At 41.0% G+C, this 25,030-nt stretch overlaps 1 protein-coding gene across 1 annotated transcript in view; it reads left to right on the top strand.

Annotated features, from left to right (window-relative positions):
• LOC144975030 (uncharacterized) overlaps positions 1–24,271 on the top strand; it is a 42,164-nt gene extending 17,893 nt beyond the window's left edge. The window contains exons 3-4 of the mRNA XM_078918678.1: positions 7,728–7,996; positions 16,760–24,271. Of these exons, the coding sequence (XP_078774804.1) occupies positions 7,728–7,996; positions 16,760–17,810 (1,320 nt within the window). The 3' untranslated portion in view covers positions 17,811–24,271. The remainder of the gene's footprint in view (positions 1–7,727; positions 7,997–16,759) is intronic.
• Positions 24,272–25,030: the final 759 nt, after the last annotated feature.

The following is a 25,030-nucleotide window of genomic DNA, read 5'->3' as shown; positions in this document are numbered from 1 at the left end:
TGTCTCTGTTAATCTGCACGAGGTCAGTTCGATAGAAATCAAGCTACCGTTGTAGGAGATTTCAATCTGCTCGGACATATAGATAATAATAATAATAATAATAATAATAATAATAATAATAATAATAATAATAATAATAATAATAATAATAGTAATAATAATAATAATAATAATAATAATAATAATAATAATAATAATAATAATAATAATAATAGTAATAATAATAGTAATAATAATAATAATAATAATAATAATAATAATAATAATAATAATAATAATAATAATAATAATAATAATAATAATAATAATAATAATAATAATAATAATAATAATAATAATAATAATAATAACTAATCAATTACAATGTAAAGAAAGAATTAATCAAATAGAATAATGATTTATCATTAGGTAATCATCATAAAAAATCAACAGTTTCATTTAAATGTAATGATATTGTATGTTAAATATCAAATTAATAGACAGTTTCTATACTAATGATATTGTAATTTGATACATATCCCAATGATGGGCAAAAGTAAAACAAATATGGCTGATTAACGATGACAATGTTCACATTTATAATAATCAACACTTTAGTGCTGTCTTTAAATATAAGTTAAACTTAGGACTTGTGTCCTTTAAATAAATGAAATGTGTCTTTACTCGTTGACTGACGAGGACTTCTCTGTCGTCTACAGATTCTCCAGGATAAGTGAAATTACTCTTCCAACAGAGTTAATTTATATGATTCTAGGCAGGAAATTATCATTTCATATGTGGTATGCTGCGTAGAATTTTGTTCCTACATTATTAAAATGAATTACTCAATATGGGATAACCCAAGACAGATAGAACAGTTTTACTATTAAGCCATCCTGGGCGAATCACGTCATTATATTATTATCAAACAATAACAATGCATGAGGATATTAAAGGTGACACAAATAAGGCAAGAATCTGAGAGTGTTTTTTTTTTTTTTGTGCAAAACATCCTGTTTGTTATACGTTGTTCCGTAGTAATGAATTTATAAAACATGATGCAACAAACTAATTTTAACACACAATTTATAATTAGGTTAAAGGCTATGAGTAAGACTTCCTTACATAATCACTCTCAAAGGGAGAACCGATTGCTACAACACACACTAGTCACCTCTACCATGGCATGATCCAAGATCATATCTTTCAATGCAGAAGTGATCTCAACATCAAAACTATAAATCCTTGCTGACCTCAAGACTGAAATGCTTTGTCTTCAAGAGACACACAAGGATGACACATGACATCCCAGCATGCACCTGATCGTTCAACACGACAATCCAGACCACGGATTGCCATATACTACGCACGAGACAAGTCCACCATCTTGTCACTGGATGGAATGGAAATTTTGAGGCTGGAAAGTATATATCTGAACATCATCTCTGTATACGAGCCACCGCCGATCCCGTTCACATGGCCCGATATAGATTTTCAAAACCAGAAACCTTTAGTCATAATAGGGGACTTCAACAGCCATAGCACCACCTGGGGCTATAGTAAAAACAATGGCAATGGTGACACAGTAGAAGATTGGGCCCTCAGGTGTAATCTGACATTATTGTATAATGCCAAAGACTTGTTGCAGCTCAAGATGGAAAAGAGTGTATGACCCAGACTTGAAAGTTGTATCCTCTAAGCACCTCCACAGCTTTGAAAAAACTATTGGTGATCCAATCCCCTGATTACAACATATACCGGTTCGTGTTATTGTGAGACCTGTAATAAAACCCACGAAGTCAATGCCCAGAAAAATATTCAATTACAGGAAAGCCAACTGTGAAGGTTTCTCTTCTGAACTAGAGTCCACAGTTACATGCATCAAAGCAGTTCCGAAGAACTGTGACCAATTCAAGATGATGGTATGGTTTGACAAATGAAAGCATATAACTATATGAAAAGTACACAGATGCCTATACTGAGGATCCATTTCTGTGAAGACACCAGTCAAATCGGGTAGGACCTGAAGTCCGCAGTGGCACTGGAAAAATCAGAAAGAAGCCGAGAAATTATTTGTACCACTGACAAGAATAATAACAGCATTAAAGTTTGGGAAGCCATCAAGAAAATAAATACTGAAACAAAGCCCCAGACAAGAACAGCAGCAGTGACGCCAAACAAAGTTGCAAACCAGCTGATTCAGGATGGAAAGCCAAAATCCTCATTGGTGCCTCTATCTCCCATAGTCTCTAGAACAATCCCCACTGGTGACCACGTTCTCAGATTCTCTGGTTCACTCCCCACCTGTGCATACCTTCCATAGCCTCTGGTTCAATCCCCACAGGTGCCCCCACCTTCCATAGTCTCTAGCTGATTAACTCCCCACATGTGCCCACCTCAAATAATTCTGGATACAATTCCCACTGGTGCTTTCATCCCACAGAACCTGCTTCAATCCCCGCTAGTGCCCATCTCTCATCGTCTCTTGTTCACTCCCCACTGGTGCTTACCTCAAACATTTCTGGGATCAGTCCTCATTGGTGCCTATCTCCCATAGTATCAGGTTCAATCTCAACTGGTGTCTACCTTGCTCAGTTCTGGGTTCACTCTCAACTGGTACCCACCTCCCATAGTCTCCAGTTCAATCCCCAATGGTGCCCTGCTACCATAGTAGCTGGTTCATTCCCGGATGGTGCCCACTTCCCATATTGTCTTGTTCACTCACCACTGGTGCCCACCTCCCATAGTCTCTGGTTCAATCCCCACTCGTGCCCATCTCACATAGTTATTGATTCACTCCCTACTGGTACCCACTTCCCATTGTCTCCAGTTCAATCGCCACTGGTGCCCTGCTCCTGTAGTCCCCCTGATGCCCACCTCACACAGTTCTAGGTTCACCCCCAAATAGTTCCCATCTCCTGTAAAATCTTGTCACTCCCCACGGTGCCCACCTCACATAGTCTCTGGTTCACTCCCCACAGGTGCCCACTGGTGTCTCTGATTCAAATCCACTGGTTCTCTCATCCCATTGTCTCTGGTTCAATCCCCACTGGTGTCCACTTATCATAGTCTCTGGTTCACTCCCTAATGGTGCCTTCCTCCTAAGTATCTGGTTCACTCTCTACTTATGCCCACCTCCCACAGTCTCTGGTTCGCTCCCCACTGGTGCCCACCTCCAATAATTTCTTGTTCAATCCCTACCGGTGCTCTCATCCCATAGTCTCTGGTTCAATCCCTATTTGTGCCCATCTCCCATAGTCTCTGGTTCACTCCCTAATGCCTACCTCCAAGAGTAGTTGGTTCCATCGTCACTGGTCTCCAGTTTACTGTCAACTGGTGCCCACCTCCCATAATCTCAAGTTCATTCCCCACTGGTGCTCACCTCACATGGTTCTGGGTTCACTTCCCACTGGTACTCACCCACCATAGTCTCTGGTTCACTCCCCACGGGTGACCACTTCCCATAGTCTCTGGTTCAATACCCACAGTCACTGGTTCACTCATCAATGATGCCCCCCTCCTAGATTATCTAGTTCAATCCCCACTGGTGCCCACCTCCCATGGTCTCCAGGATACTCTCAACTGGTGCCCACCCCAATAATCTTTGGTTAAATCCCCACTGGTGCCCACCTCACACAATTCTTAGTTCACTCCCAGCTTGTACCCACCTCCCATACTCTCCAATTCAGTCCACACTGGTGCCATGCTTCTATATTCTTTGGTTCACTCGCTGTGGTGTCCACCTCACGCAGTTCTGGGTTCACCCCCCCCCCCACTGGTGCCCACCTCCCGTATTCTCTGGTTTACTCCACAATGGTTCCCACTTCTTAGAGTATCTGGTTCACTTCCTACTCTGGTGCCCACCTCCTATAGTCTCTGGTTCATTCCCCACCGATGCCCACCTCCCATAGTCCAAGCTGGACTCCTTACATTTCTCACATTTCTGGGCTCACTCGCCACTGGCACCCACCTCCCATAGTCTCTGATTCAATCCCCATTGGTGCCCACCTCCCATATTATCTGGTTCAATACCCAATGGCGCCCACCTCACATAGTTCTGGGTTCACTCCCCACTGGTACCCACCTCCCATAGTCCTCATTGGGTCCCTCCTCCCAGAGTCTCTGGTTCACTCCCCCTAGATTCACTCCCAACTTGTGCCGACTTCTCATAGTAACTGGTTTACTCCCCACTTGTGCCCACTTCCCACATCGTCTGATTCAATCCCCACTGGTTCCCACCTACCATAGTCTCTGGTTCACTCCCCAGTGGTGCCCACCTTCCATAGTATCAGGTTCACTCCCGACTGGTGCTCACCTCCCATATTATCTGATTCACTCCCCATTGATGCCCACCTTCCATAGTTTCTGGTTCACTCACTAATGATGCCTACCTTCTAGAGTATCTGGTTCAATCCCCACTGGCACCCACTTCATTTGTTCTCCGGTTTTCTCTCAACTGGAGCCCACCTCTCATAGTCTCAGGTTCAATCCCCACCGGTGCCCACATCCGATAGTCTGTTTCACTCCCACGGGTGCCCACCTCACATAGTTCTAGGTTCATTCCCCACTGGTACCCACCCACCATAGTCTCTGGTTCACTCCTCGCTGGTGCCCACCTCTCACAGTCTCTGGTTAACTCACCAATGGTGCCCCCCTCATATATTATCTGGTTCAATACCCACTGGTGCCCACCTCACATAATTCTTGATTCACTTCCAATTGGTACTCACCTCCCATAGTCTCCAGTTCAATAATTGGTGCCCTGCTCCTATAGTATTTTGTTCAATCCCCCCCCCCCCTTGGGGTCCACCTCAAGCAGTTCTGGGTTCACTCCCCACTGGTGCCCACCTCGCATATTCTCTGATTCAATGTCCACTGGTGTCCTCAGCCCATAGTCTCTGTCAATCTCCCCACTGGTGCCCACCTCCCAAATTATCTGGTTCAATCCCAAATGGTGCCCACCTCACATGGTTCTGGTAACCACCTCCCATAGTCCCCACTGGTTCCCCCCCCCCCCCCACCAATATTCTCTGGTTCAGTCCCCACTGGTGCCCACCTCCCATTGTCTCCAGTTCAATCCCCACTGGTGCCCTGTTCCCATTGTCTCTGGTTCACTCCCCGTTGGTATCCACCTCACACATTTCTAGGTTCACGCCCCCTTTATGCCGACTTCCCATAGTAACTGGTTCACTTCCCACTAGTGCCCACTTCTCATATCATCTGATTCAATCCCCCCAGTGCCTACCTCCCATATTATATAAATCACTCCCCATGGTGACACCTCATATAGTTTCTGGTTCATTCACTAATCATGCCTACTGTAATGTGGTATTTAAGGTGGAGATCAAATTTTGAAATTTAAGAAACTTATGAAATAATCTCCACACCACGAAAGCGTTTTACATAGGTTGTTCCTGCACTCACAGAACCGTTCTCTTTAATTATAGAGGTCTGCGAATCCTATGATTTCCCCGTTACATATTACATGGAAATATTTAACAGCAATGATTATTGCCTCATATAGCTGTCTAAGGATATAACCTTCACAATTCAATAAGAAAGGAATAAACCAAATTCCAGTCCCACTTATAATTGACAATAAAAGTAAGTCTGTTCTGTTTTAAATGGTATGGTACGTATAAATTCTGTAATGTTTTATATTTTAATGTTTATGATTCATCATTGGGCACTAACAAAGGATAAAGCAAAACCACAAAATTGTTATTGTGATTATTATCTGGGTAACAGCTGAGGTCCTTAACCGAACTGGCCAATCTCTCTGCTTCATGTTGTCGAGGTGCCGTTTGGTATGAGGTTAGCCAGCTCTTCCTATGGCCAAACCAGGAAGGGATAGAAATCTGGTTTGATATAAATATAAACAGTCCGTCCGATTTATCCGTGTTAATCTTCTTGGGCCTGTCTTCGGACTGGAGCGCCCTCAGACAGGGATATAATATATATACTAATTACAATACAAAAACCAGGAAAAACGAAAGGACCCGTAAACAACCTGCGCCCAATAACATTACTGAATACCATAAGAAAAACACTGTCAACTATTGTCCTCAACAGAATTAGACCGAAAATAGAAAAATATCTATCACATAGCCAAAGCGGGTTTCGCCAAGACCGAAGCACATCGGACGTTGTATGGACACATAAATGGTTGGCAGCAAAGGCACTCAAAGAAAACATATCCATAACAATAACCGGAATCGATATGTCCGCAGCCTTTGATACGATCGACAGAGGAAAACTTTTGGAGATATTAACAGAAATAGTAGACGAAGACGAGCTCCGAATAATCCGATTTCTTCTCAGCAACACAAAGATACAACCAAGGATATACGGGGCCACAAAACAGACGCAGTTCGAAAGTAACATCGGGACCCCCCAAGGAGATAGTCTGAGCCCGATTCTGTTCACAATATACTTAGAACACGCTCTGAAAGAAGTTCGAAAAGTCATTCCAAAACCAACGACTCATATTGAGAATGCAATCCCTAGAGAAATCGCCTATGCAGATGATGTCGATTTTATTGGATCAACACCAGCAAATATAGACATCATACAAAATACCCTCATGAAATATAACCTCCAAGTCAATGCCAATAAAACCGAATTTACAACAATATCGAGGAACAAAGAGGAATGGAAAAGAACAAAGAAAGTCGGCTCACTAATTGGAGACACCGAGGATGTACAAAGAAGAAAACAGCTATCAAACGCCGCACTCAGTAAACTCACCAATGTATGGATTAGAGGTGACAAAATAAAGAGAAAAACCAAACTGAAACTGTACCATGCTCTTGTAAAACCGGTACTTCTGTATAACTGCGGCACTTGGGCGTTGACAAAATCCGAAGAAGAACATCTGGATGCCTTCCATCGCACACAGCTAAGAAGGGTACTGGACATCAAATACCCCAAAAAGATCTCAAATGAATCACTCTATAAGATCACAAAAGAAAGACCAATCTCCCTTGACATTTTACAACAACGATGGCAACTTTTCGGTCACATACTACGCAGGGACAAAAACATACCAGCAAACCAAGCCATGTCGGGATACTTCCAAAAACACGGGAACCTTTTCAGAGGAAGACCGATCACAACACTCCCTGTGATCCTAAACAAAAACCTCACAACACTTGGACAAAGCATTAGTCTCATAACGGCAGGGGACCTTGAAAATCTGAGAACCCTAGCAGAGGACCGGCAATATTGGAGACACCTCACACAGGAAATACTGGAAACAGCCAAGGCGACCCGATCTTTCGGTCGAGACGCGAAAGGCATCTAAGTAAGTAAGTAATATATATATATATATATATATATATATATATATATATATAATATATATATATATATATATATTATGTATATATATATATGTATATATATAATGCGATCGCCAAGATAGCATGAAAGAAATAACTGATAGGTACTCTGGCCTCAAGAAGTACCGGTCTGAGCTAGATAAACAACTAGCTAAACCATGGTAATGAAAAATATGTTCATCATCATAACTATCATCATCATCGTCGTAATCAAACAATCACCACCACCACCACCACCACCACTACCACCACCACCACCACCATCATCATCATCATCATCATCATCATCATCATCATCATCATCATCATCATCATCATCATCATCAGTATCACCACCGTCTCCATCATCACAACAACGACAACAACAACGTGTCATCATCGCCATTCATAAACGTCACTCTATTTCAGTACAGTCAGGGTGTGAATACAGATGGCGCTGGTGACTCAAAAAGCATATTAACATTATCATCATCATTGTCATCGTCATCATCAACGCCAGCTGTCGACGACAGTAATGAGGTAGACGTGACGAAGATGCTAAACGACCTTGACAAAGTGACCATGACACTAACGAGGTCAAACGTGGTAGATCGTGCAATTATGGAGATAGAAGACATCAGGAAAGAGCACCTTGCCAGGGAACGCCAACGCCAAGCCGATAGAGACGCTAAAACTAGGTATTTATCGAAAGGGTCCGTTGTTTAATTTCCAACTAAATTGAAATGTTTGTCCGACAATAATAAAAAATTGGCTGAAGCGAGACTATTAACAACTCATTTATTCTCAGTTTCCAGGTCTAAGAAAACAATAACCATCACCTTTGTTTCTAATTCACAAAGATCTACGATATATTATTCTAGAATGTTTGTATGACTCATAGCCAGACAAAGCAGAACTAAAAATACAAGAAAAACCGTCCCAAAAATCAGCCTGCCTTATATTTTGTCTAGCGCGAGACTTGTTACTTAGGGTGGGTGGGTGGGGGGGGGGGGGAAGGGGGGGTTCTTAAATTTTTTATTTCTGCTTCATTTGGCATTATTTCACACACAACATTTTTCACACACCAGCACTTGCTCCTAATTTGTTACAAAATTTTACACGAGGGGCAGCGGAAAATAAACCGGAATTTTGTCATAACTTAACAGTTTACTTAAAACTCACCTAAGATAGAGAGTCAGTTTTTAGCTACTGTTTCCGTGCAGCTCAATGCATTTTTGCTAGCGCAATAAAAGTGAATATATATCCAACCGAACAATTCTTGAACTTCCTTAACAAGATCTTCTTCCAAGGAAAAAACACCTATTCTTTGTCTCCTCGATTTATCGGCTGCTTTTGATAGATTGATCACCTCTTATTTGTATGGGAGGAAACAATTCGTGTCAATAGGCAGCAGCAGCTTCTTATGGTTCTCACACTACTATGTTATGACAATCGCCCCAATCAGCAAAGTCCGATCCGCATTCGTGCACCGTCACGAAGCCGCCCGGTATCATCGTCACAACACACCGTTCAACTAGATGCTCTGCCGTCTCAGGTTCTTGCCCACAGCGGGTACATGTTGGACAGTCAGAAAGACCCCACCGATGAAACGCACTGGCCGTGATGCAGCTCCTCGACCGAAGCCGATTCGCCGTCACCCAGTGTCTCCTCTTACTGGTATCAAAGCCTGGCAACTTCTCACCAAGCTTAGAGGAGGTAACATCCCCGCCCCCACGAGGGATTGAATTCGTCCAAACCGACTTCCATCTCGTATGTACAGCTCTAGACGTAGTCAGGGATTCTGCGTACAAGGGTTGCCGGGACTTATTTCGGCTCGAAACGGGGGCGCCGTCCATTATGCGCATCAGATGGGTATCCCCATTCCCTCTCTCTTTGATCTTACTCAGCCAGTTTCCCGTAATCGTCTCCCTCCGGACATTGGGGGGCTGGATCGCTGCCATTATCGGGCCCCATTCTCTAGGAGTTGTTGCTAGCGTTCCTGACACTATGTGCATCGACTTGCGAAGTTTTACATCCACCTTCTCAACGTTTCTGCTTCTACCTCACACTGGAGCGCAATACTCCGCGGTGGAATAGCATAGTGCCAAGGCGGACGTTCTCATGGGCGCTTGGCTAGCGCCCCAAGTCGATCCTGCCAGCTTCCTCAGAAGACTGCACCGCTTCTCTATCTTCCGGGCAACCCCTTCGAGATGCACCCGATAGGTAAGGCTGCGATCCAACGTCACCCCTAGATATTTTGGATGCGGCTCATATGGGAGTGGCTGGTCCCCGACTAGGACATTCAGTTTGCGGGTGTGTCAAGCACTGCATTGGTGAAATGCAGTGGCCACGGTTTTTGAAGTGTTCATCTTCAGGTACCACTTGTCGAAGTAGGATTTGAGTCTGGTGACGTCCTCGCTGAGTACGCTCTCGAGACGGGTCCACACTTTACTCTGAGTAACGAGTGCCCAGTCGTCCGCGTATCACAGCCTCAGGGAGGAAGTGTTCGGCATATCGCTAATGTAAACGTTAAACAACATTGGCGCAAGTACCGACCCCTGAAGGACCCCATTCTTCAATTTCCTTACTTTGCTCGTGGCGTCTCCCAGCGCGACGTGGAATTGCCTTTCCCCTAAGATCGAAGAGAACAACTTCAAGGTCTTTTTGCACCTTATGATTTTTGCTAGTTTGAGCATCAACCCTTCGCACCAGACCGTATCGTACGCCGCTGATAGGTCTATAAAGACAGCGCCTGTTTGCTGTTTTCTCTCGAACCCATGCTCAATATGCTCTGTAAGGGCAATGACCTGCTCCGTGATGCACCTCCCTTCCCTGAAGCCCGCCTGCTCGGGTGGCAGGGCAGCTTCTAGGACCGGCCCCCATCGGTTTAATAGAACACGCTCCAACAATTTGTAAAGACAGCTCAGTAGAGATATGGGTCTGTAACTGCCGGCCTCCTTCGACGGTTTCCCGGGCTTCAGGATGGCAACTATCTTCACATGCTTCCACACTTGTGGAAGCTTTCCTTTTCCAAGGACGTCGGACATTGCCTCTGCCAGCCAGGCCCGTGCCCTGGGGCCCAGATGCGTCACCATATCGGGATATACACCATCTATCCCTGCTGCTTTGCCGTTCTTCACATCGCTAATGGCTGCACCCACTTCTCGGGGACTGAACGGGGCCGTCCAGTCCGACTCCTCCGCAGGTAACGAGTCCAAAATTGTACGGTACGCCTTGCGGACACCGCGCTCAAAAGCCTGATTAGGGACCCATTTGCTACGGTTCTTAATGTTCTTGGCAATTGTGTCTGCCTCACACTCCGGTGCAGCCTTCGCGTAATTCCGGTCCGGGTCCAATTTCTTTATCAGACGCCAAGCGTGGCGGCTGGAGTGTGTAAAGTCGAGACTTTCCACGGTCTCCTGCCACCGTTGCTTCCTTCCCTCTGCCAGAGACTGAAGTAGTCTATCGGCTACGTCCTGGGACTGGGTCTGCTGGTACTCTTGGTACAGCTCTTCCGACTCTGCTGTCCAGCAAGGGGTGTAGAATTTCCGTTTGCCCCGTGGAATAGAACGTTGAGCGCTCTTAACCAGTAGCCTGCTAAATCTGGTTATATTCTCTGACTTGGGAGGTATGGCAGGGCAAACCTGCTCGATATAGGAACTGAATTCCTCCCAGTCAGCCTTCCTGAAGTTCCATCTGCAAAGTGGGAGAGACTGCACCCTCGGTGTTGTCACCCCAGCTGTGACAAGAACCGGCCTGTGCGGAAAGTCCCCGAGGACTTTTCGCTTCACCTGCAGCGGTTCACCGTTCGCGCCTGTCGTAACGAGGGTGAGGTCTGGAGTATACTCCTTCCTTGGCTGTAGGATCGTACACTAGGTGTATATCATTACAGTCCATCCATGAGCGGAGTTGTCTTCCTGAACCGTTGCAGTCTCGGTAGCCCCAGTCGTGATGGTGGCTATTAAAGTCTCCCAGAAAGATGGAAGGATGGCTGACCACCGGTACCGGTGGTGCAGTCCATGTCGCTCTAGGTGGTTTGTAGATATTATGCACACACAGTCCACCTACTTCCACGGAAATTCGGTTCACCCCATTGCTGTCCGTTACGCTCTCTATGACCCTTACCTTCGATGGCTCTTTAGCATAAACGCTAACCCCTCCTTTGAGACTCGAAGTGTCCTCGCGTTGGACCACCGTATAGCCTGGAATCTGGAATCGGGAAGATTGCGAGCCTGAGTAAGGTGGGCCTCCTGTAACAGGAGGAAGTCTACGCTATGGGCGGCCAGTACCTTTGATAAAAGCTCATTTTTTTTGCCATACTCTGGCTCTCGATATTCAGGGACAATATGTGCGTCAGGTCGCTATCCCCGATATCGTATTTTCTGATCGGCAGGCCGCGAATCGAAGGTGTAGAGGGACGCTTGCTTTTTTCTCGAACGTGCCGACGACCCTGGCGACACGAACGCGGTATTATTTGGCTTCGCCATTGACTGAACTGAATTGGAACCATCATATCGAAGTAGTGTGGCGCCCGGGATAGCGGCTGCTATTCGGGCACCGGGTTGGATCAAATTTAGTCACACACCGGGGCGAACAGCTCATGTGGCTCGTTGGCACGATACCCGGGATGGTCTCGTGACGGTCAACCGGGATTTACACCTTTGCCCTCCCGTGTGGCTCAAGCCTCCTCACCGCTGCAATGTAAAAATCCACGAGGGGGGGGGGGGGGGCAATAGGCCTATCGACTTCAGCAGAACAAGAGATAGTGTATGGTGTTTCTCAATGATCCGTTCTCTGACCTGTATTATTTGTTCTCTACACAACACCTGTTGCGAAGACGCTTCAACACCACGATTTAATGTCTCATTTTTACGCCGACGACACACAGATTTACTCACTCACTCACTCAATCCCATGACCGGATGGTTGTCGGGGGGACTTGCGTGAAGCAGAAGTTACAGTCTTCCTCCATGCCTGCCTGTTGCTAGCCCTATGTATCAGGTCCGGAACCGACATCTCTGTCCATTCTTTTATATTGTCCAGCCACATCTTCCTTTGGTGCCCTCTTCTGCGCTGGCCTTCGACTGTGCCCTATAGGACTGTCCTGCTCAGGCTATCGTGTCGAGTATGGTGTCCAACCCAAGACAGTTTTCTGCGCTTCACAGTCACTAGAAGAGGTTCTTGTGGGCCCGTCCGAGCTTCTATTTCTTCCAGGACGTCTGCTCCGTATATGACACGCGTAGCAGTCTTCCATTGCACTTGCTTTCAAACGCCCTTATGCGCGTTGTGCATCCATTGTAAGTGTCCAGGCTTCGCATCCGTACAGCAAGGTTGACAACACCACTGATTTATACAGTTTGACCTTTACATTAAGACTCATTCATGCTACTTTTCCAAATCTTTGTTAATTGAGTCATCACTAATGTTGCCATTGCAATTCTCTTTCGAATTTCAATGGTGCTAGTCCCATCTTTGCTTAGTGTCACACCTAGATATTTGAATGTCGTGACCTCTTTTAGTTTTTCATTTCCCACTGTGATGTTTGTGTTGCTTTCTGCGTTGCTGGTCACCAAGATTTGTGCTTTTTCGGTACTTATTTCCATTCCGTATTGCGATGCACATTCAGCTAGGCGGTCTGTTAAGTCTTGTAGTTCTGGCTCTGAGCCTGCCAGTAGGTCAATATCGTCCGCAAATCTTAAATTAGACAAAGGCCGGTCGCCGATGGACCTTTTATTTGCGGAGAAAAAACAAAAGTCTTCGTAAAAAAATCACCACCACACAAATGATAAAAGTGCAATTTCGACAAGATAAAAATAACGGGATAATTTTAGACAGCCATCTGACGTTCGAAAACCATGTATCAGAAACGAAAAGAAATACCATTTTCATCCAACGAAACATCAGCAACATTAGACCATTTCTAAGGATGCTTGTAAAAAGATCGTTGTCGCGTTAGTCCTCTCCAAACTTGACTACTGTAACTCCTTGTTGTTTGGTGTTACTAAAGAAAACATGAGCCATCTCCAAAGGAGATGCGGGACGACTCATATTTCAAAAAGGAAATAGGAACAAAGCCACTCCTCTTTTGCGTGAGCTACGCTGGCTGCCTGTATCTGATCGTGTGAAGTACAAGGCAGCTACAACTGTCAATAATTGTGTTCATGGAACAGCTCCAGAGTACTTTCGTGATCTGCTCTCCTTTCAAACACAGTGCAGATCTCTATGATCGTCCAAAAACGTCCTCCATCTAAACATCCCTCGATGTAGACTACATACTGGAGAACGAAGCTTCCAAGTTTGTGGCCCAAGGATCTGGAACAGTCTGCCCAACTATGGTAAATCCTCACGATAGCTGGATATATTCAAGAAACACTTGAAAACACATCTTTTTAGAATAGCAATTTAGTTTTGGAGAGTAAACATTTGTGATTGTGATGTGTATTTTATTTCATTTTACATTTGCTGTGTAATGCTCCCAGCGAAGGGTGAGGCGCAATTATTATTATTATTATTATTATTATTATTATTATTATTATTATTATTATTATTATTATTATTATTATTATTATTATTATTATTATTATTATTAAATGTGCCTTAAAGGGCCCAGACAGGTGAAAGCCAGACGGTGCCACAGCTGGATTGTCCGGATGGGAAAGAATTTTAACGCTGACGCCATTCCTTTGCCAGCTTTGCTATGTAAGGGGCCGCATCGTTGTGCTGTAGAAAAACGCCTCTGATAAAGAGTTCAGGCCTTTTACGACGCATAGCATTTCTAAGACTATAAAACATTTGACAATATCGGATGACGTTAACAAATTGTCCTTTATAGCCAAAATATCAAAGAGAATCACATACTTTGTATCCCAAAAGAGAGTTGCCATTACTTTGAATGCTGGGTTCTGCACTTTAATCTTATGGCAACAGAAGAAGAAGGGTGCATCCAAGTAATTGAGTCGCTCTTTGTCTCTGAAGTCTTCATATGGATCCAAGTTTCATCCCCGATAATTAAATGTTCTAGAAGATTAATTTTTGCTTGAAAGTCCCGATGAGGCTCTACCATATGGTATGCCTCGGCTTTACCGACTTATTGGCAGAATGGGTTTTGAAAAATGAAACTTCCACTCTTTGAAACTTGTGTTCTTCGGGAACCATCTGGCACAAACTTTACCATACCCCCCCCCCCCCAATATGTTATGGACAGTTTTTTCACGAATAGTTATTTTTGGGAAAAAATGTTTTTGTTTCACATCAACCTCCGCCATGTTTACTCTCCTATGATAGTTGATGATCATCTCCTCGGTCGAATAGCGTTCTGATCATTTAGAGACATTTTTGACCGACTAGACTAGGGTTCATTTTCAACAATTATGCAATCGTCGTTGCCAAGAACACCACTTAGACATAGCATTTTCACCACGACTTTCAGTTATTGCATGATAAACTTCATGTTTTCTTGTGTAAAACAAAAGCGAACAACAGCTCAGATCGCCAGCTTTGACCATTCTGTGCCATCTTAAAAACAAACGAATTTTATTTCTACAGTAAGTGTTGATGTAATTTCATTACAGGGAAGAAAATATATTTCCTATGTTTCTATTTGTATAAATAGAAAAAAAAAAGGTTTTGGTTTAAATTCATGCTCTTTTCCAGTTTCTTTTCAAACGTCTTGTGTACATCATTTATCCTAGCTTTGGTTGAAATATAACTAAATCACCACATTTTAATAGGTCTCGAAGCGAAAGTAAAAATTTGACAGTAATAGATTGAAATGAGCAAACATTGAGTATTAATTTTAGGTTTTTGCATCTTTCTCGGTCAAAAGGAGGCCATAAGTGGCAATAATGGAACAAATGAAACGATACAAAAAATAAACTTTCATTTTTATTTTCAATTCAACACCATATTTTCACAGAGAACAAATTTAATTATCTTAATCTCATATATAGAGACTATTTAATGCAGTTTCCCTTGAAAATTCAAATTCTGGTCTTGCCAATTAGCCAACATTTAAAGATTTAAAGATTAGTTCGGATTCAAAAGTGTTATTTTGACTTATAAATAGATAAAATCTATAAAGCGCCCAATCTCCACCTAACGTGTTTAAGGGCACATTCAAAACATAGTTGACATGAGAATTTTGAGAAAATAAATAAGAAAATGAAATGTACAATTGTAGATGATCTATTAAGTAATGATGATACCAATAGAATATGAAGAACGTTTTTACGTATTAACTTGACTTACTTGACTTAGATGCCTTTCGCGTCTCGACCGAAAGATCGGGTCGCCTTGGCTGTTTCCAGTATTTCCTGTGTGAGGTGTCTCCAATATTGCCGGTCCTCTGCTAGGGTTCTCAGATTTTCAAGGTCCCCTGCCGTTATGAGACTAATGCTTTGTCCAAGTGTTGTGAGGTTTTTGTTTAGGATCACAGGGAGTGTTGTGATCGGTCTTCCTCTGAAAAGGTTCCCGTGTTTTTGGAAGTATCCCGACATGGCTTGGTTTGCTGGTATGTTTTTGTCCCTGCGTAGTATGTGACCGAAAAGTTGCCATCGTTGTTGTAAAATGTCAAGGGAGATTGGTCTTTCTTTTGTGATCTTATAGAGTGATTCATTTGAGATCTTTTTGGGGTATTTGATGTCCAGTACCCTTCTTAGCTGTGTGCGATGGAAGGCATCCAGATGTTCTTCTTCGGATTTAGGACATGTTAATTTAAAGTATGCTGTCTTCAGTCTAGACTTGAAGCATTCAATTTTATGAGAACTTCTGGCAAAGACCGAAAGAGAATTCCATATTGTACTTTAATACCAATGCCAAAAGTGGTGCTAAGCCATGAATACATTTGAAAAATTATACAGGCCATCAACTCGCCTCTCGACAGGCAACTAATGTAGCTGTTTCAAAACAGGGTTATTCTTTTCTCTAATTTGTCTCGTTCATAAGTATGGCAGCTTTGTTTTGGAGTTTGCTTTTTTTTTTTTTAAAAATTAGGAGTGATATTTGTTGTTCTCCCTTACTGCTTTCAATATTACCTTAATTGAAATAAATATTCATGTTTGTTATTATGATATATCATTTGAAATTATTTTTGTATTAAAGATACTGATTCTTTCATGTCATCAGCTCTTGAAATGTTCCGCCTCAATTTTCTTTTTACGATATACAGGGGATTTCCACTTCGTTTTGGACGCAAACGTTGCCCCCGATAGTTAATGCTTTTAATCATTTCTCTTTTCTTCAGGAATTAAATAATTTAAGCGTTTCTCGATTCAGTCGCAATTATGCCTTTAATTATGCAATTACGTCTTATTAAAGAGTGCATGCAACATATTTATTTATCAACACATTAACAACGAAGTTAAAATATCGTTAATAGATGCCATATTCTAGATATTATAGTCGATATGCAATGCTTTAATACCAGTTGTTTGGTGTATTTCTACCACTATTTGCATCCACAGAGACCAGGTCCGTGCTGTACAGAGTATTATGAAACAGTCACGAGAAGAGGAGCAGCAGCAGCAACAACAACAACAACAACAACAGCAAAGAAAACATCAACATCAATATCATCATTTTCAGCAACAGCAGCAACAACAGGTATCACGACAGCATCAGCAGCGACATATTCTTCCTCGACCTCAACAATTTCAAAACACCACTCAGCAGCAGCAACAGCAGCAACTACATGTTTCTGGGAATAGCAATCAATCGCAACAATTGAATTTGTTCCATGGAAAATATCCTTTACTGATTACACTGAACTCCGAGAACGGTCTCCCTCAACACAAAACTCAACAACTTCAATCTCAAACTACGCCATCTAAACAACAACATATTATGTCTCAACAAGCACAATCACAAACGCCAACTCCACCACCCCCACAGCAACAACAGCGACAGCCACAACACCAAAAAGAGCAGCAGCAGCATCAACTACATCGACAACATCAACAACCACAACTACAAAGGTATTCGCAACACCTTAACGAACTATGTAATATAAGCGGGCATTTTAACCCTCAAATAAAAAACGATCACCAACAACTAAAGGCAACACCACTTGTACTCACACAAGAACGGCAGCAGCAACAACAGCAGCAGCAACACCAATACAACACTCAGCAACCCCAGCAACGTAAACCTATTGCTAGTGCCATACATCAATTCAAACAGCCGACAGCCACTGTTTCCGACATTAACAAATTTGGAACACCTAGCCCCCTGCATAATGGTCCTCAAGTCACGCCGTGTCACGCAACATTCGAAACGATAGCCAACAGAAGGATTGCATCACAACAGCCGGTTGAAGAAGAAGCGACTAGGATTCCTCTTCCAGTGGAGGACGCACAGGGAGTTACTGCCGCCAAACGACAAGAGCAGGCATCAGACAAGCCATCAATTTCCGGATTCCCGTGTGTCCAGCTTAACAACGATCCAGCCGTAATGTCGTTCTCTTTAGTAAGCAGCATGCTTTCCTCATCCAAAGGTCAGCCAAGGAAAGCAATATGATGGTTTGATCCTGCTGTGAAATTGCCCAATAATCAAGTGTATTGCTATTAGTTACACAACATGGTATCAGTCACGTGGTCAGATTAATCTGACTGACTGGTTAACAAAAGCTCATTGAAATGGTTATGTATTAAGAATGGTCCTCAGAAGAGTCTTTGGCTATCGTAATATGATAACTGGTTTTCAAATGCAAATTGGCAAGTTTGTGTGAACAAGTTACGACCAATTATTTACGATGCAGGACACTGACTAAACGCCTTTCTAAAGAAAATTATGAAATGCTAGAATCTTGTTCGTCTTTTATAGACTTGTCAAAACTTCTTTAGAGTTATATTCTAAAGAGTTTTTGACGAGTTGATGGTCACCTTTATACATCAATATTTGAAGTAAACCATTTCCGGTAAAAATGTAAATGGGCATTTTGTGGCAGTACAGGCAACCTGTTTCCTCCGCTTGATATTTCATATGGTGTAAAAATACACACGTGCTCTTTTAGGGTGTGACAAGAAATTTTTACTTGACTCAGGTGATGCAGGGCGCTTCTCTCAATTATAGAAATCATAAGATTTGTAAAACTCAATAAGAAAACGTTGTCTTACAAAAAACATGAAAATGTGATTTTGGAAAGGTTATCATTTCATATTATTATAACACTTCCTTTTTTTCTACCATTACATAGGACCGAGTCTGATAGCTTTAGTGTCAGTCCACTTATTAAATGTCAAAGAAAAAATTATGATAAGTTATTGTGCAATATTCTTCATAGTACCTAATGCTTTCGTCTGTTCATCATCTCTGACATAAAAATTACAATTGTCACAGCGCATATCTCTCTCTCTCTCTCTCTCTCTCTCTCTCTCTCTCTCTCTCTCTCTCTCTCTCTCTCTCTCTCTCTTCTTTCTTTTTCTTTCTCTCCCATGTGCTTGACGATATCATTAACTTAATTGACAGATTATCTGCCAATTCTTTGCATTGGCATTTTGTTGACAAAAGTATGACAATTTCTTTTAAAATGGTCATAAGCGATAGCAAAAAAAATGGTGTTACAATAACATGGAATGGTAATCGTTTCAAAATCAAACTTACGTGCTTTTGTATCAGTCTTATCATGAAAAAGTCTGCTTGAGGTCAAAAATAGGAGGAGGGTTTAAGATTCTAAATATCTTCCGTGTATATTAAATACTCATTAACTTCAAAGTAATTCCATGACGTCACATATTTCTGCCTTTCCATTTAAAATATTTTTTTAAAGCCCAACGCCCACTGTGTTCCTTAACATTTTGTACAACTCGTCCAGTAGATTTAGGGTTTGACCCGGAATAAATTGGTACCAAGCTAATTTTTATTCTGAAGAAACTATACCATGTTCTGAGCTTCCCATAAAAAATCACCAAAATCCGTCCATGGGGGGAAAAATACAGCCGTTTTAAATTTAACATCGGTATGAGAATACTTTCCTCTTTGTCTTTGTTAAAGGAAAATAATCAATTATAATAGACGAAGAGGGGGTAAAATGACATTGTGTAGCCCTGAATTCATTTCCCATTTTATTGATTTATTTTACAGAAAAGGTATGCTTTTTGATGCTTTGGCATTTTAAAATACTGGGGTGGGCGGAATTCCCCTAAAGGTAGGAGGGGGGTGCTGGACCCTGGTGACAATTTCTTCATCTGTCTACAGCCCTGCTATTCAAACCCCCTTCCATGCGAATGTTTCTTTTTTTTTTTTTTTATTTGAATATGAATAGAGCCGGGGTCTTTTGCAGAAAGCAAAGCAGATGTATTTATATTTTTGCGAAAGATGATAATTTCTTTCCTTCGTAAATCATCTCTCCATTATATACTGCCTACGTAATTGTTATGGTTTTGATATAATGCTTATTTTGTAACCGTCTTAGTGTTTCCTTTTTGTATTCCCAGTGTCTTTGTCGGGCTTCCAGGTGGTTTCAGGCTAGCTACAAGGATATACTGCTCTTTGATCTGTCCCATTTGTCTTATGTTTTTCTCTGACACATGTAATGATAGCTAGATCCAAACCTTTTGATTATTTTACCATCTCCTCAGTTGATTCAAGTTGCCTACTTGGGATGCAAAGTGCCTTATTTGTGAGGTCCGAATTTGCTGATCATGGCATTCAACACCACAAAGTGTGTGACAAGACGTGACACCACTTCGCCGAGCCCCACAATGTTACCATGTTAATTACATAACAACATAGAGGTATCTTTTATGCTAATAATTCAACAATGAATCAGTTCTGCCTCAACAATTCAAGCTTCTGTAGTACACACACTACCTAACCGTGAAGATCTGTCTCTAACTTTTGGAAATGATCATGGTACTTGTTTTTTTCTAGACCATATTATAAAGTATGTTATACCACTCCCTGACCTTTCTGTCTGAAAAGGATGAGGACTTTTGAAATGTTCCCTAGTGATAGGTGCTATGCTTCTACTGAGCACAATGTTGGTTCTGTCTTTTTAGGCTTCGAGCAAAAATAAAATATAGCAATTTCAATTTCCCAATAATACATCAGTAAAACTGCTACATGACTACATGGTATCATCTGCATTCACATTCAATTTCCAGCCAAATGTTATATTTTAAAACGTTATTGATACAATCAGAAAATGAAGTGAGTAGAAAAGTGCCAGAAGACAATTTTTTTTCGAACCCACGACCTTATACGACAACTCCGCCTGGCCGTGAGAGGGACGCTATGCAGTCAACGCCATCCATCACTCTAAAAAAAAAAAAGGTGGTGTCTATCCTAGGTTGAGACATTGAGTAAGTTCCGATATTGGGGGTGAATATGATACAACACGTTGATGCAATCAAGGTGTCAACAGCAACTAGCTGTATTTAACATGATGACCAGATTTTTCAAGAGCATTGAAGTGTAGTCCGCTGAAGAGCATTTTGTTTTCCTTGCTTGACACGAATGCTGTTTTATTGAACATATCACTGCTAACCTGATATTCTACATTGAATGCCTTTGCATTGTGTGATGGTCTTATGCACGTGATTCTTAATACTTACACAATTTCTGTATTTAACACAAACACAAAATTATATATACCAAATTTCAAACCAATAATACACTGCTGATATTGGAATATAAAATTAATAATAATGAAATGTTGAAATAAGTTTTAGGATTTGATTGTGTTTGAATTGGCTTTACAGAGCGACTATTTTATTTGAAATTCAGCGCCATTGAAAGGTAACAACTCTGCACTTCTAGGCATCCAAATGAATTTAAGGCAAAAAGCGATACGATACGACATTTCGTCACGTGAATTAACGATATATCGATATTTATCGATGCAAAGAAATCATAAATCGATTTAAAAAGTCGATAAACGTGCTTGAACCCCCCCCCCCCCCTCCCCTTCTTCCCAACCCCCAACACATCTATTCACGAAAAAGTTCTTCGTTTCTCCATTGTTTTTCAGAATAAGCTGATTTTTTGTTTTTGTTTTTAACTCTTTTATTATAAGCCGATAATTACAAGAAATGATTCTCTGTGTGTCCAATTTTGGTCATGCACGTGGCCATCCGGCAGCCCTGATAAACTGCGAGCATAATATATATCGATATAGATATGGTATTATGAAATCGATATGATTCGATATTATTCATATCGATATATTGATATTTCGATACGATATGCCCAACACGAGCCATTAGTTGTGTTAGAGTTAGACATCTCGTTACAAGAGACATCTCTGCCTTGTTAGTTAATTCTCTAATACTGTCAAAGCTAGGTTATTGCAATTCTCTCCTCTCTTCTATAAATAAATATAAAATAAAATCCCTTCAGGTAGCCCAGAACGATGGTGTCAGACTTATTTATAGAAAGAAGAGAAATCAATCTGCATCGGGTTTGCTAAGATAACCCCACTGGCTTCCCGTTAAGAAACGTATAGAATATTATATAAGATCTGTACTATTCTTTTTAAATCACTGCACTCTGATTGTCCTGGATAAATTAATGACATGCTTAAATGTTACGTCCCATCAAGAAATCTGAGGTCAAAGTATGATAATCACATATCACATACATGTGAAGCCAAAAATGACTCGCACCCCTTATCTGGAACTCCCTTCCAAGATATATCAGAGACAGTAATGATGCAGATTTCTTTTTTTTTTAAAACGTCTTAAAACGTTTCTTTTTAATATGTAGCACTGTAGAATTATATTGCTTTGTTTCATATTGATAGTGCATGTTTGGGTGGTTGTATGTTTGAGTGAAAATAGCCACGTTACTGTTAAGCGCTTTGAGCTTGTTGATATACGGGGTAATGCGCTATAAAAACCATATTATTATTATTATTATTATCATCATCATCATCATCATCATCATCATCATCATCATCATCATCATCATCATCATCATCATCATCATCATCATCATTATTATTATTATTATTATTATTATTATTATTATTATTATTATTATTATTATTATTAAGTACTAGATAAATGCTATCTATTATTAAACTATTTCAAACAACCCAAAATTATTTGCTAAGCTACGCCACTGAATGCAACTTTGTTATGATTACTTTCCCCCATGGGAAAGAGAATCGGCACATCATTACTGTACACATGCTAATGTTTGAGTCATATTTATTGCAAATAATGAAAAGATCAAAGGAAATCGGCATTGTGAGAAAACTGTTTGGTCAACCTATCGGTATTCAAAATTCGTAATGTCACTTAAAATATAAGCCCAAATGCAAAAAAAAAATCAAAAAATCAAGCACCACATTTCGTAATTTTGGAGGAATTTGCAATATTCCGTGCGCACCAGACTTGGAACGGACTATAGTTGAGAAACAACTGGCCTAGGTAACCAATTCCCCCCCCCCCCCCTCCCCCGCCCTCAGGGAAATTCCACCCATAAATCTATACAGCAATAACTCGTGAGTGGATATTTATTTTTCCAAAACCATTTTTCAGAGGAAATTTTTGATGGGTAACAGTTATAATTTTCTTTTCTCATTCAAAACCAAACATATTTTATTGTGACAGTGTTATTAGGCAAATAAAATTAATTTCAAAGGTTAATCTTCAAAATAGATCTCAGGAGAGTATTTAGAGGACAAGGATATCTTCAGAGACATTCAAATGAAAACTTATGGTATTAGATGTATTAATATTGGTTATCTTGTTATTGAATCAGTATTTTAAAAACATAAAATGACTACTTTGTATTGTATTTATCCAGTTAGAATGAAATTAAATGATTTTAATAATTAAAACGCATAGAATATGAGAAAATATGCAATGTTACCCTTTTTTTGGCCATGCAATGACTTGAATTTGATGTATATTACATGTTTTTATAAAGACCATGACATGCACAAGATAATCCTAATATCACCATTCAGCTCAACTAGCATTTCCAGTTTTGTTTGATTTCCGCATTTTTAGAGGGTAGGGGTAGCTTCAGAGACCCTTTTTCTTATATTAAAGCTAAGTAGTGTATAATTTTTTGAAAGTACTAGAAAGCCCAGGCTGTCCACGGTATATTCAGTTCAAATGAAAATATACGAATCTAAAAATGAAAACGCAGTGAAAAAAAAGGCTGATTTTATAGGGGGTTTTTTGTTGTTGTTTTTTTTTCCAGAGATATAAGCAACTCTAAGAACGAGAAATGAACTGAATAGAAAAGTACCAGAAGACAATAGAGAATACAAACTTCGCGGCGATGGGGGTTCGAACCCGAGACCTTACTAGTACGACAACTCCGCCTAGCCGGGAGAGAGTAGCTCTGCTGTCGAAGCCATCCGCCATAATATTCTCAACTCAAACATATAACATAGATACGATTAACTAAAAAGCTTAACTGCTGCCTAACAAACTTCGCGACGTTTGTGTGTTGAACCCATGACCTCAAGAAGTCGGGAGAACGGTTTCAAGATAGACACAATGCTTGACACCACTTTTATGGGAGTGGTGGATGACTTCGACTGTAGAGCTACTCTCTCTCTCTCGGCCAGGTGGAGCTCTTATACCAGTAAGGTCGTGGGTTCGAGCCCCCATCGCCACGAAGTTTTTATTCTCTATTGTCTTTTGGCATTTTTCTTCTCACTTCATTTCTTATTATCAATATAAGTGCCTGCTCCTCTCACTTTTCTAAAGCAACTCTAAGGCAATTTGATATGTTGCATCAACGACATGCATCCACATGCATAATATTTATTTTTATATGGATAATTTATAAATGTCGAAAAACTAACTATAAATTAGTTTTAAAAAGGGGGTATATAGACAACCATCAACAATTTTTCCCCACGAACGGATTCCCGTGGATTTTTAGTATGATAGTCAGCATAAACTGTGCAACCAAATTATGTCAAATTTAGTTTGGTACCAATTTCTTCCCGTTCACCTTATTTTTTAGTTTAAATCTGCTCGACTAAAAAGGACATTAATAAACAAATAATTGCATCCAAGTCTCAAAGGTTTCATTATTGTTTTCTTTTTTGAAACTTTTATAAAGTACATTCCATGATATACTTTTATCACCTGTTTTCAAGAGTTGATTGCCCTTGCGTTATAAACGCCTAAGGGCGGTAGAAATTTGATCAAAAACTATTTATGTGTACATTTTCCACAGTTTTATATTGTTCACTGGGATTCACAATGCCTTATTCATTCCCCCCATCAGACCACATGAATTATTTTTTCTTTGTTCATACGAGTTAGGTGCCCTTCTGTTTTAACAATACATTGCCTATAAAGCCAATTACTCAATTACACGTGAGAGGGGTAATGTGCATGAAATCAATACCTTACCCAAAGACATAATCTATTCCCAGAGGGAATTACTCAATTATACGTGAGTGGGTTAATGTGTAATAAAATGCGAGAGCTGTCCCAGAATTAAGGTAAGTAACGCCATAACTCATGTGATCAGAATGTTTTTCTCCCCTGGATACACTTTTATGCTCGTCTGAGAAGTATTTCATAAGGGCGTCCGCCATTGTTCCAACAGTTTAGAACTAGCTACTAAGTTACTATGCGTCATTACGAGGTAAGCGGCGTCACGACTGTTGAATCCTATTAGCATGAAATATCTTACCAAAGACCAGAGTCTGAGACCATTTCACTAAGGCTGTCTCTCGCACAGCTCAATTTGTCGTTCTTCTTCATGTGCATATCCATAATCTACCCAGTTATCTGCCGTACTCTGGAAAGACATGTATT

This window comes from Berghia stephanieae, chromosome 6 (genome assembly GCF_034508935.2).
Source record: "Berghia stephanieae isolate SIO BIC M18660-M18661 chromosome 6, UCSD_Bste_1.3, whole genome shotgun sequence".
Classification (NCBI taxonomy): Eukaryota; Metazoa; Mollusca; class Gastropoda; order Nudibranchia; family Aeolidiidae; genus Berghia; species Berghia stephanieae.
Note: the sequence above shows the minus strand (reverse complement) of the source record. Positions and strands in the feature narration are given on the sequence as shown.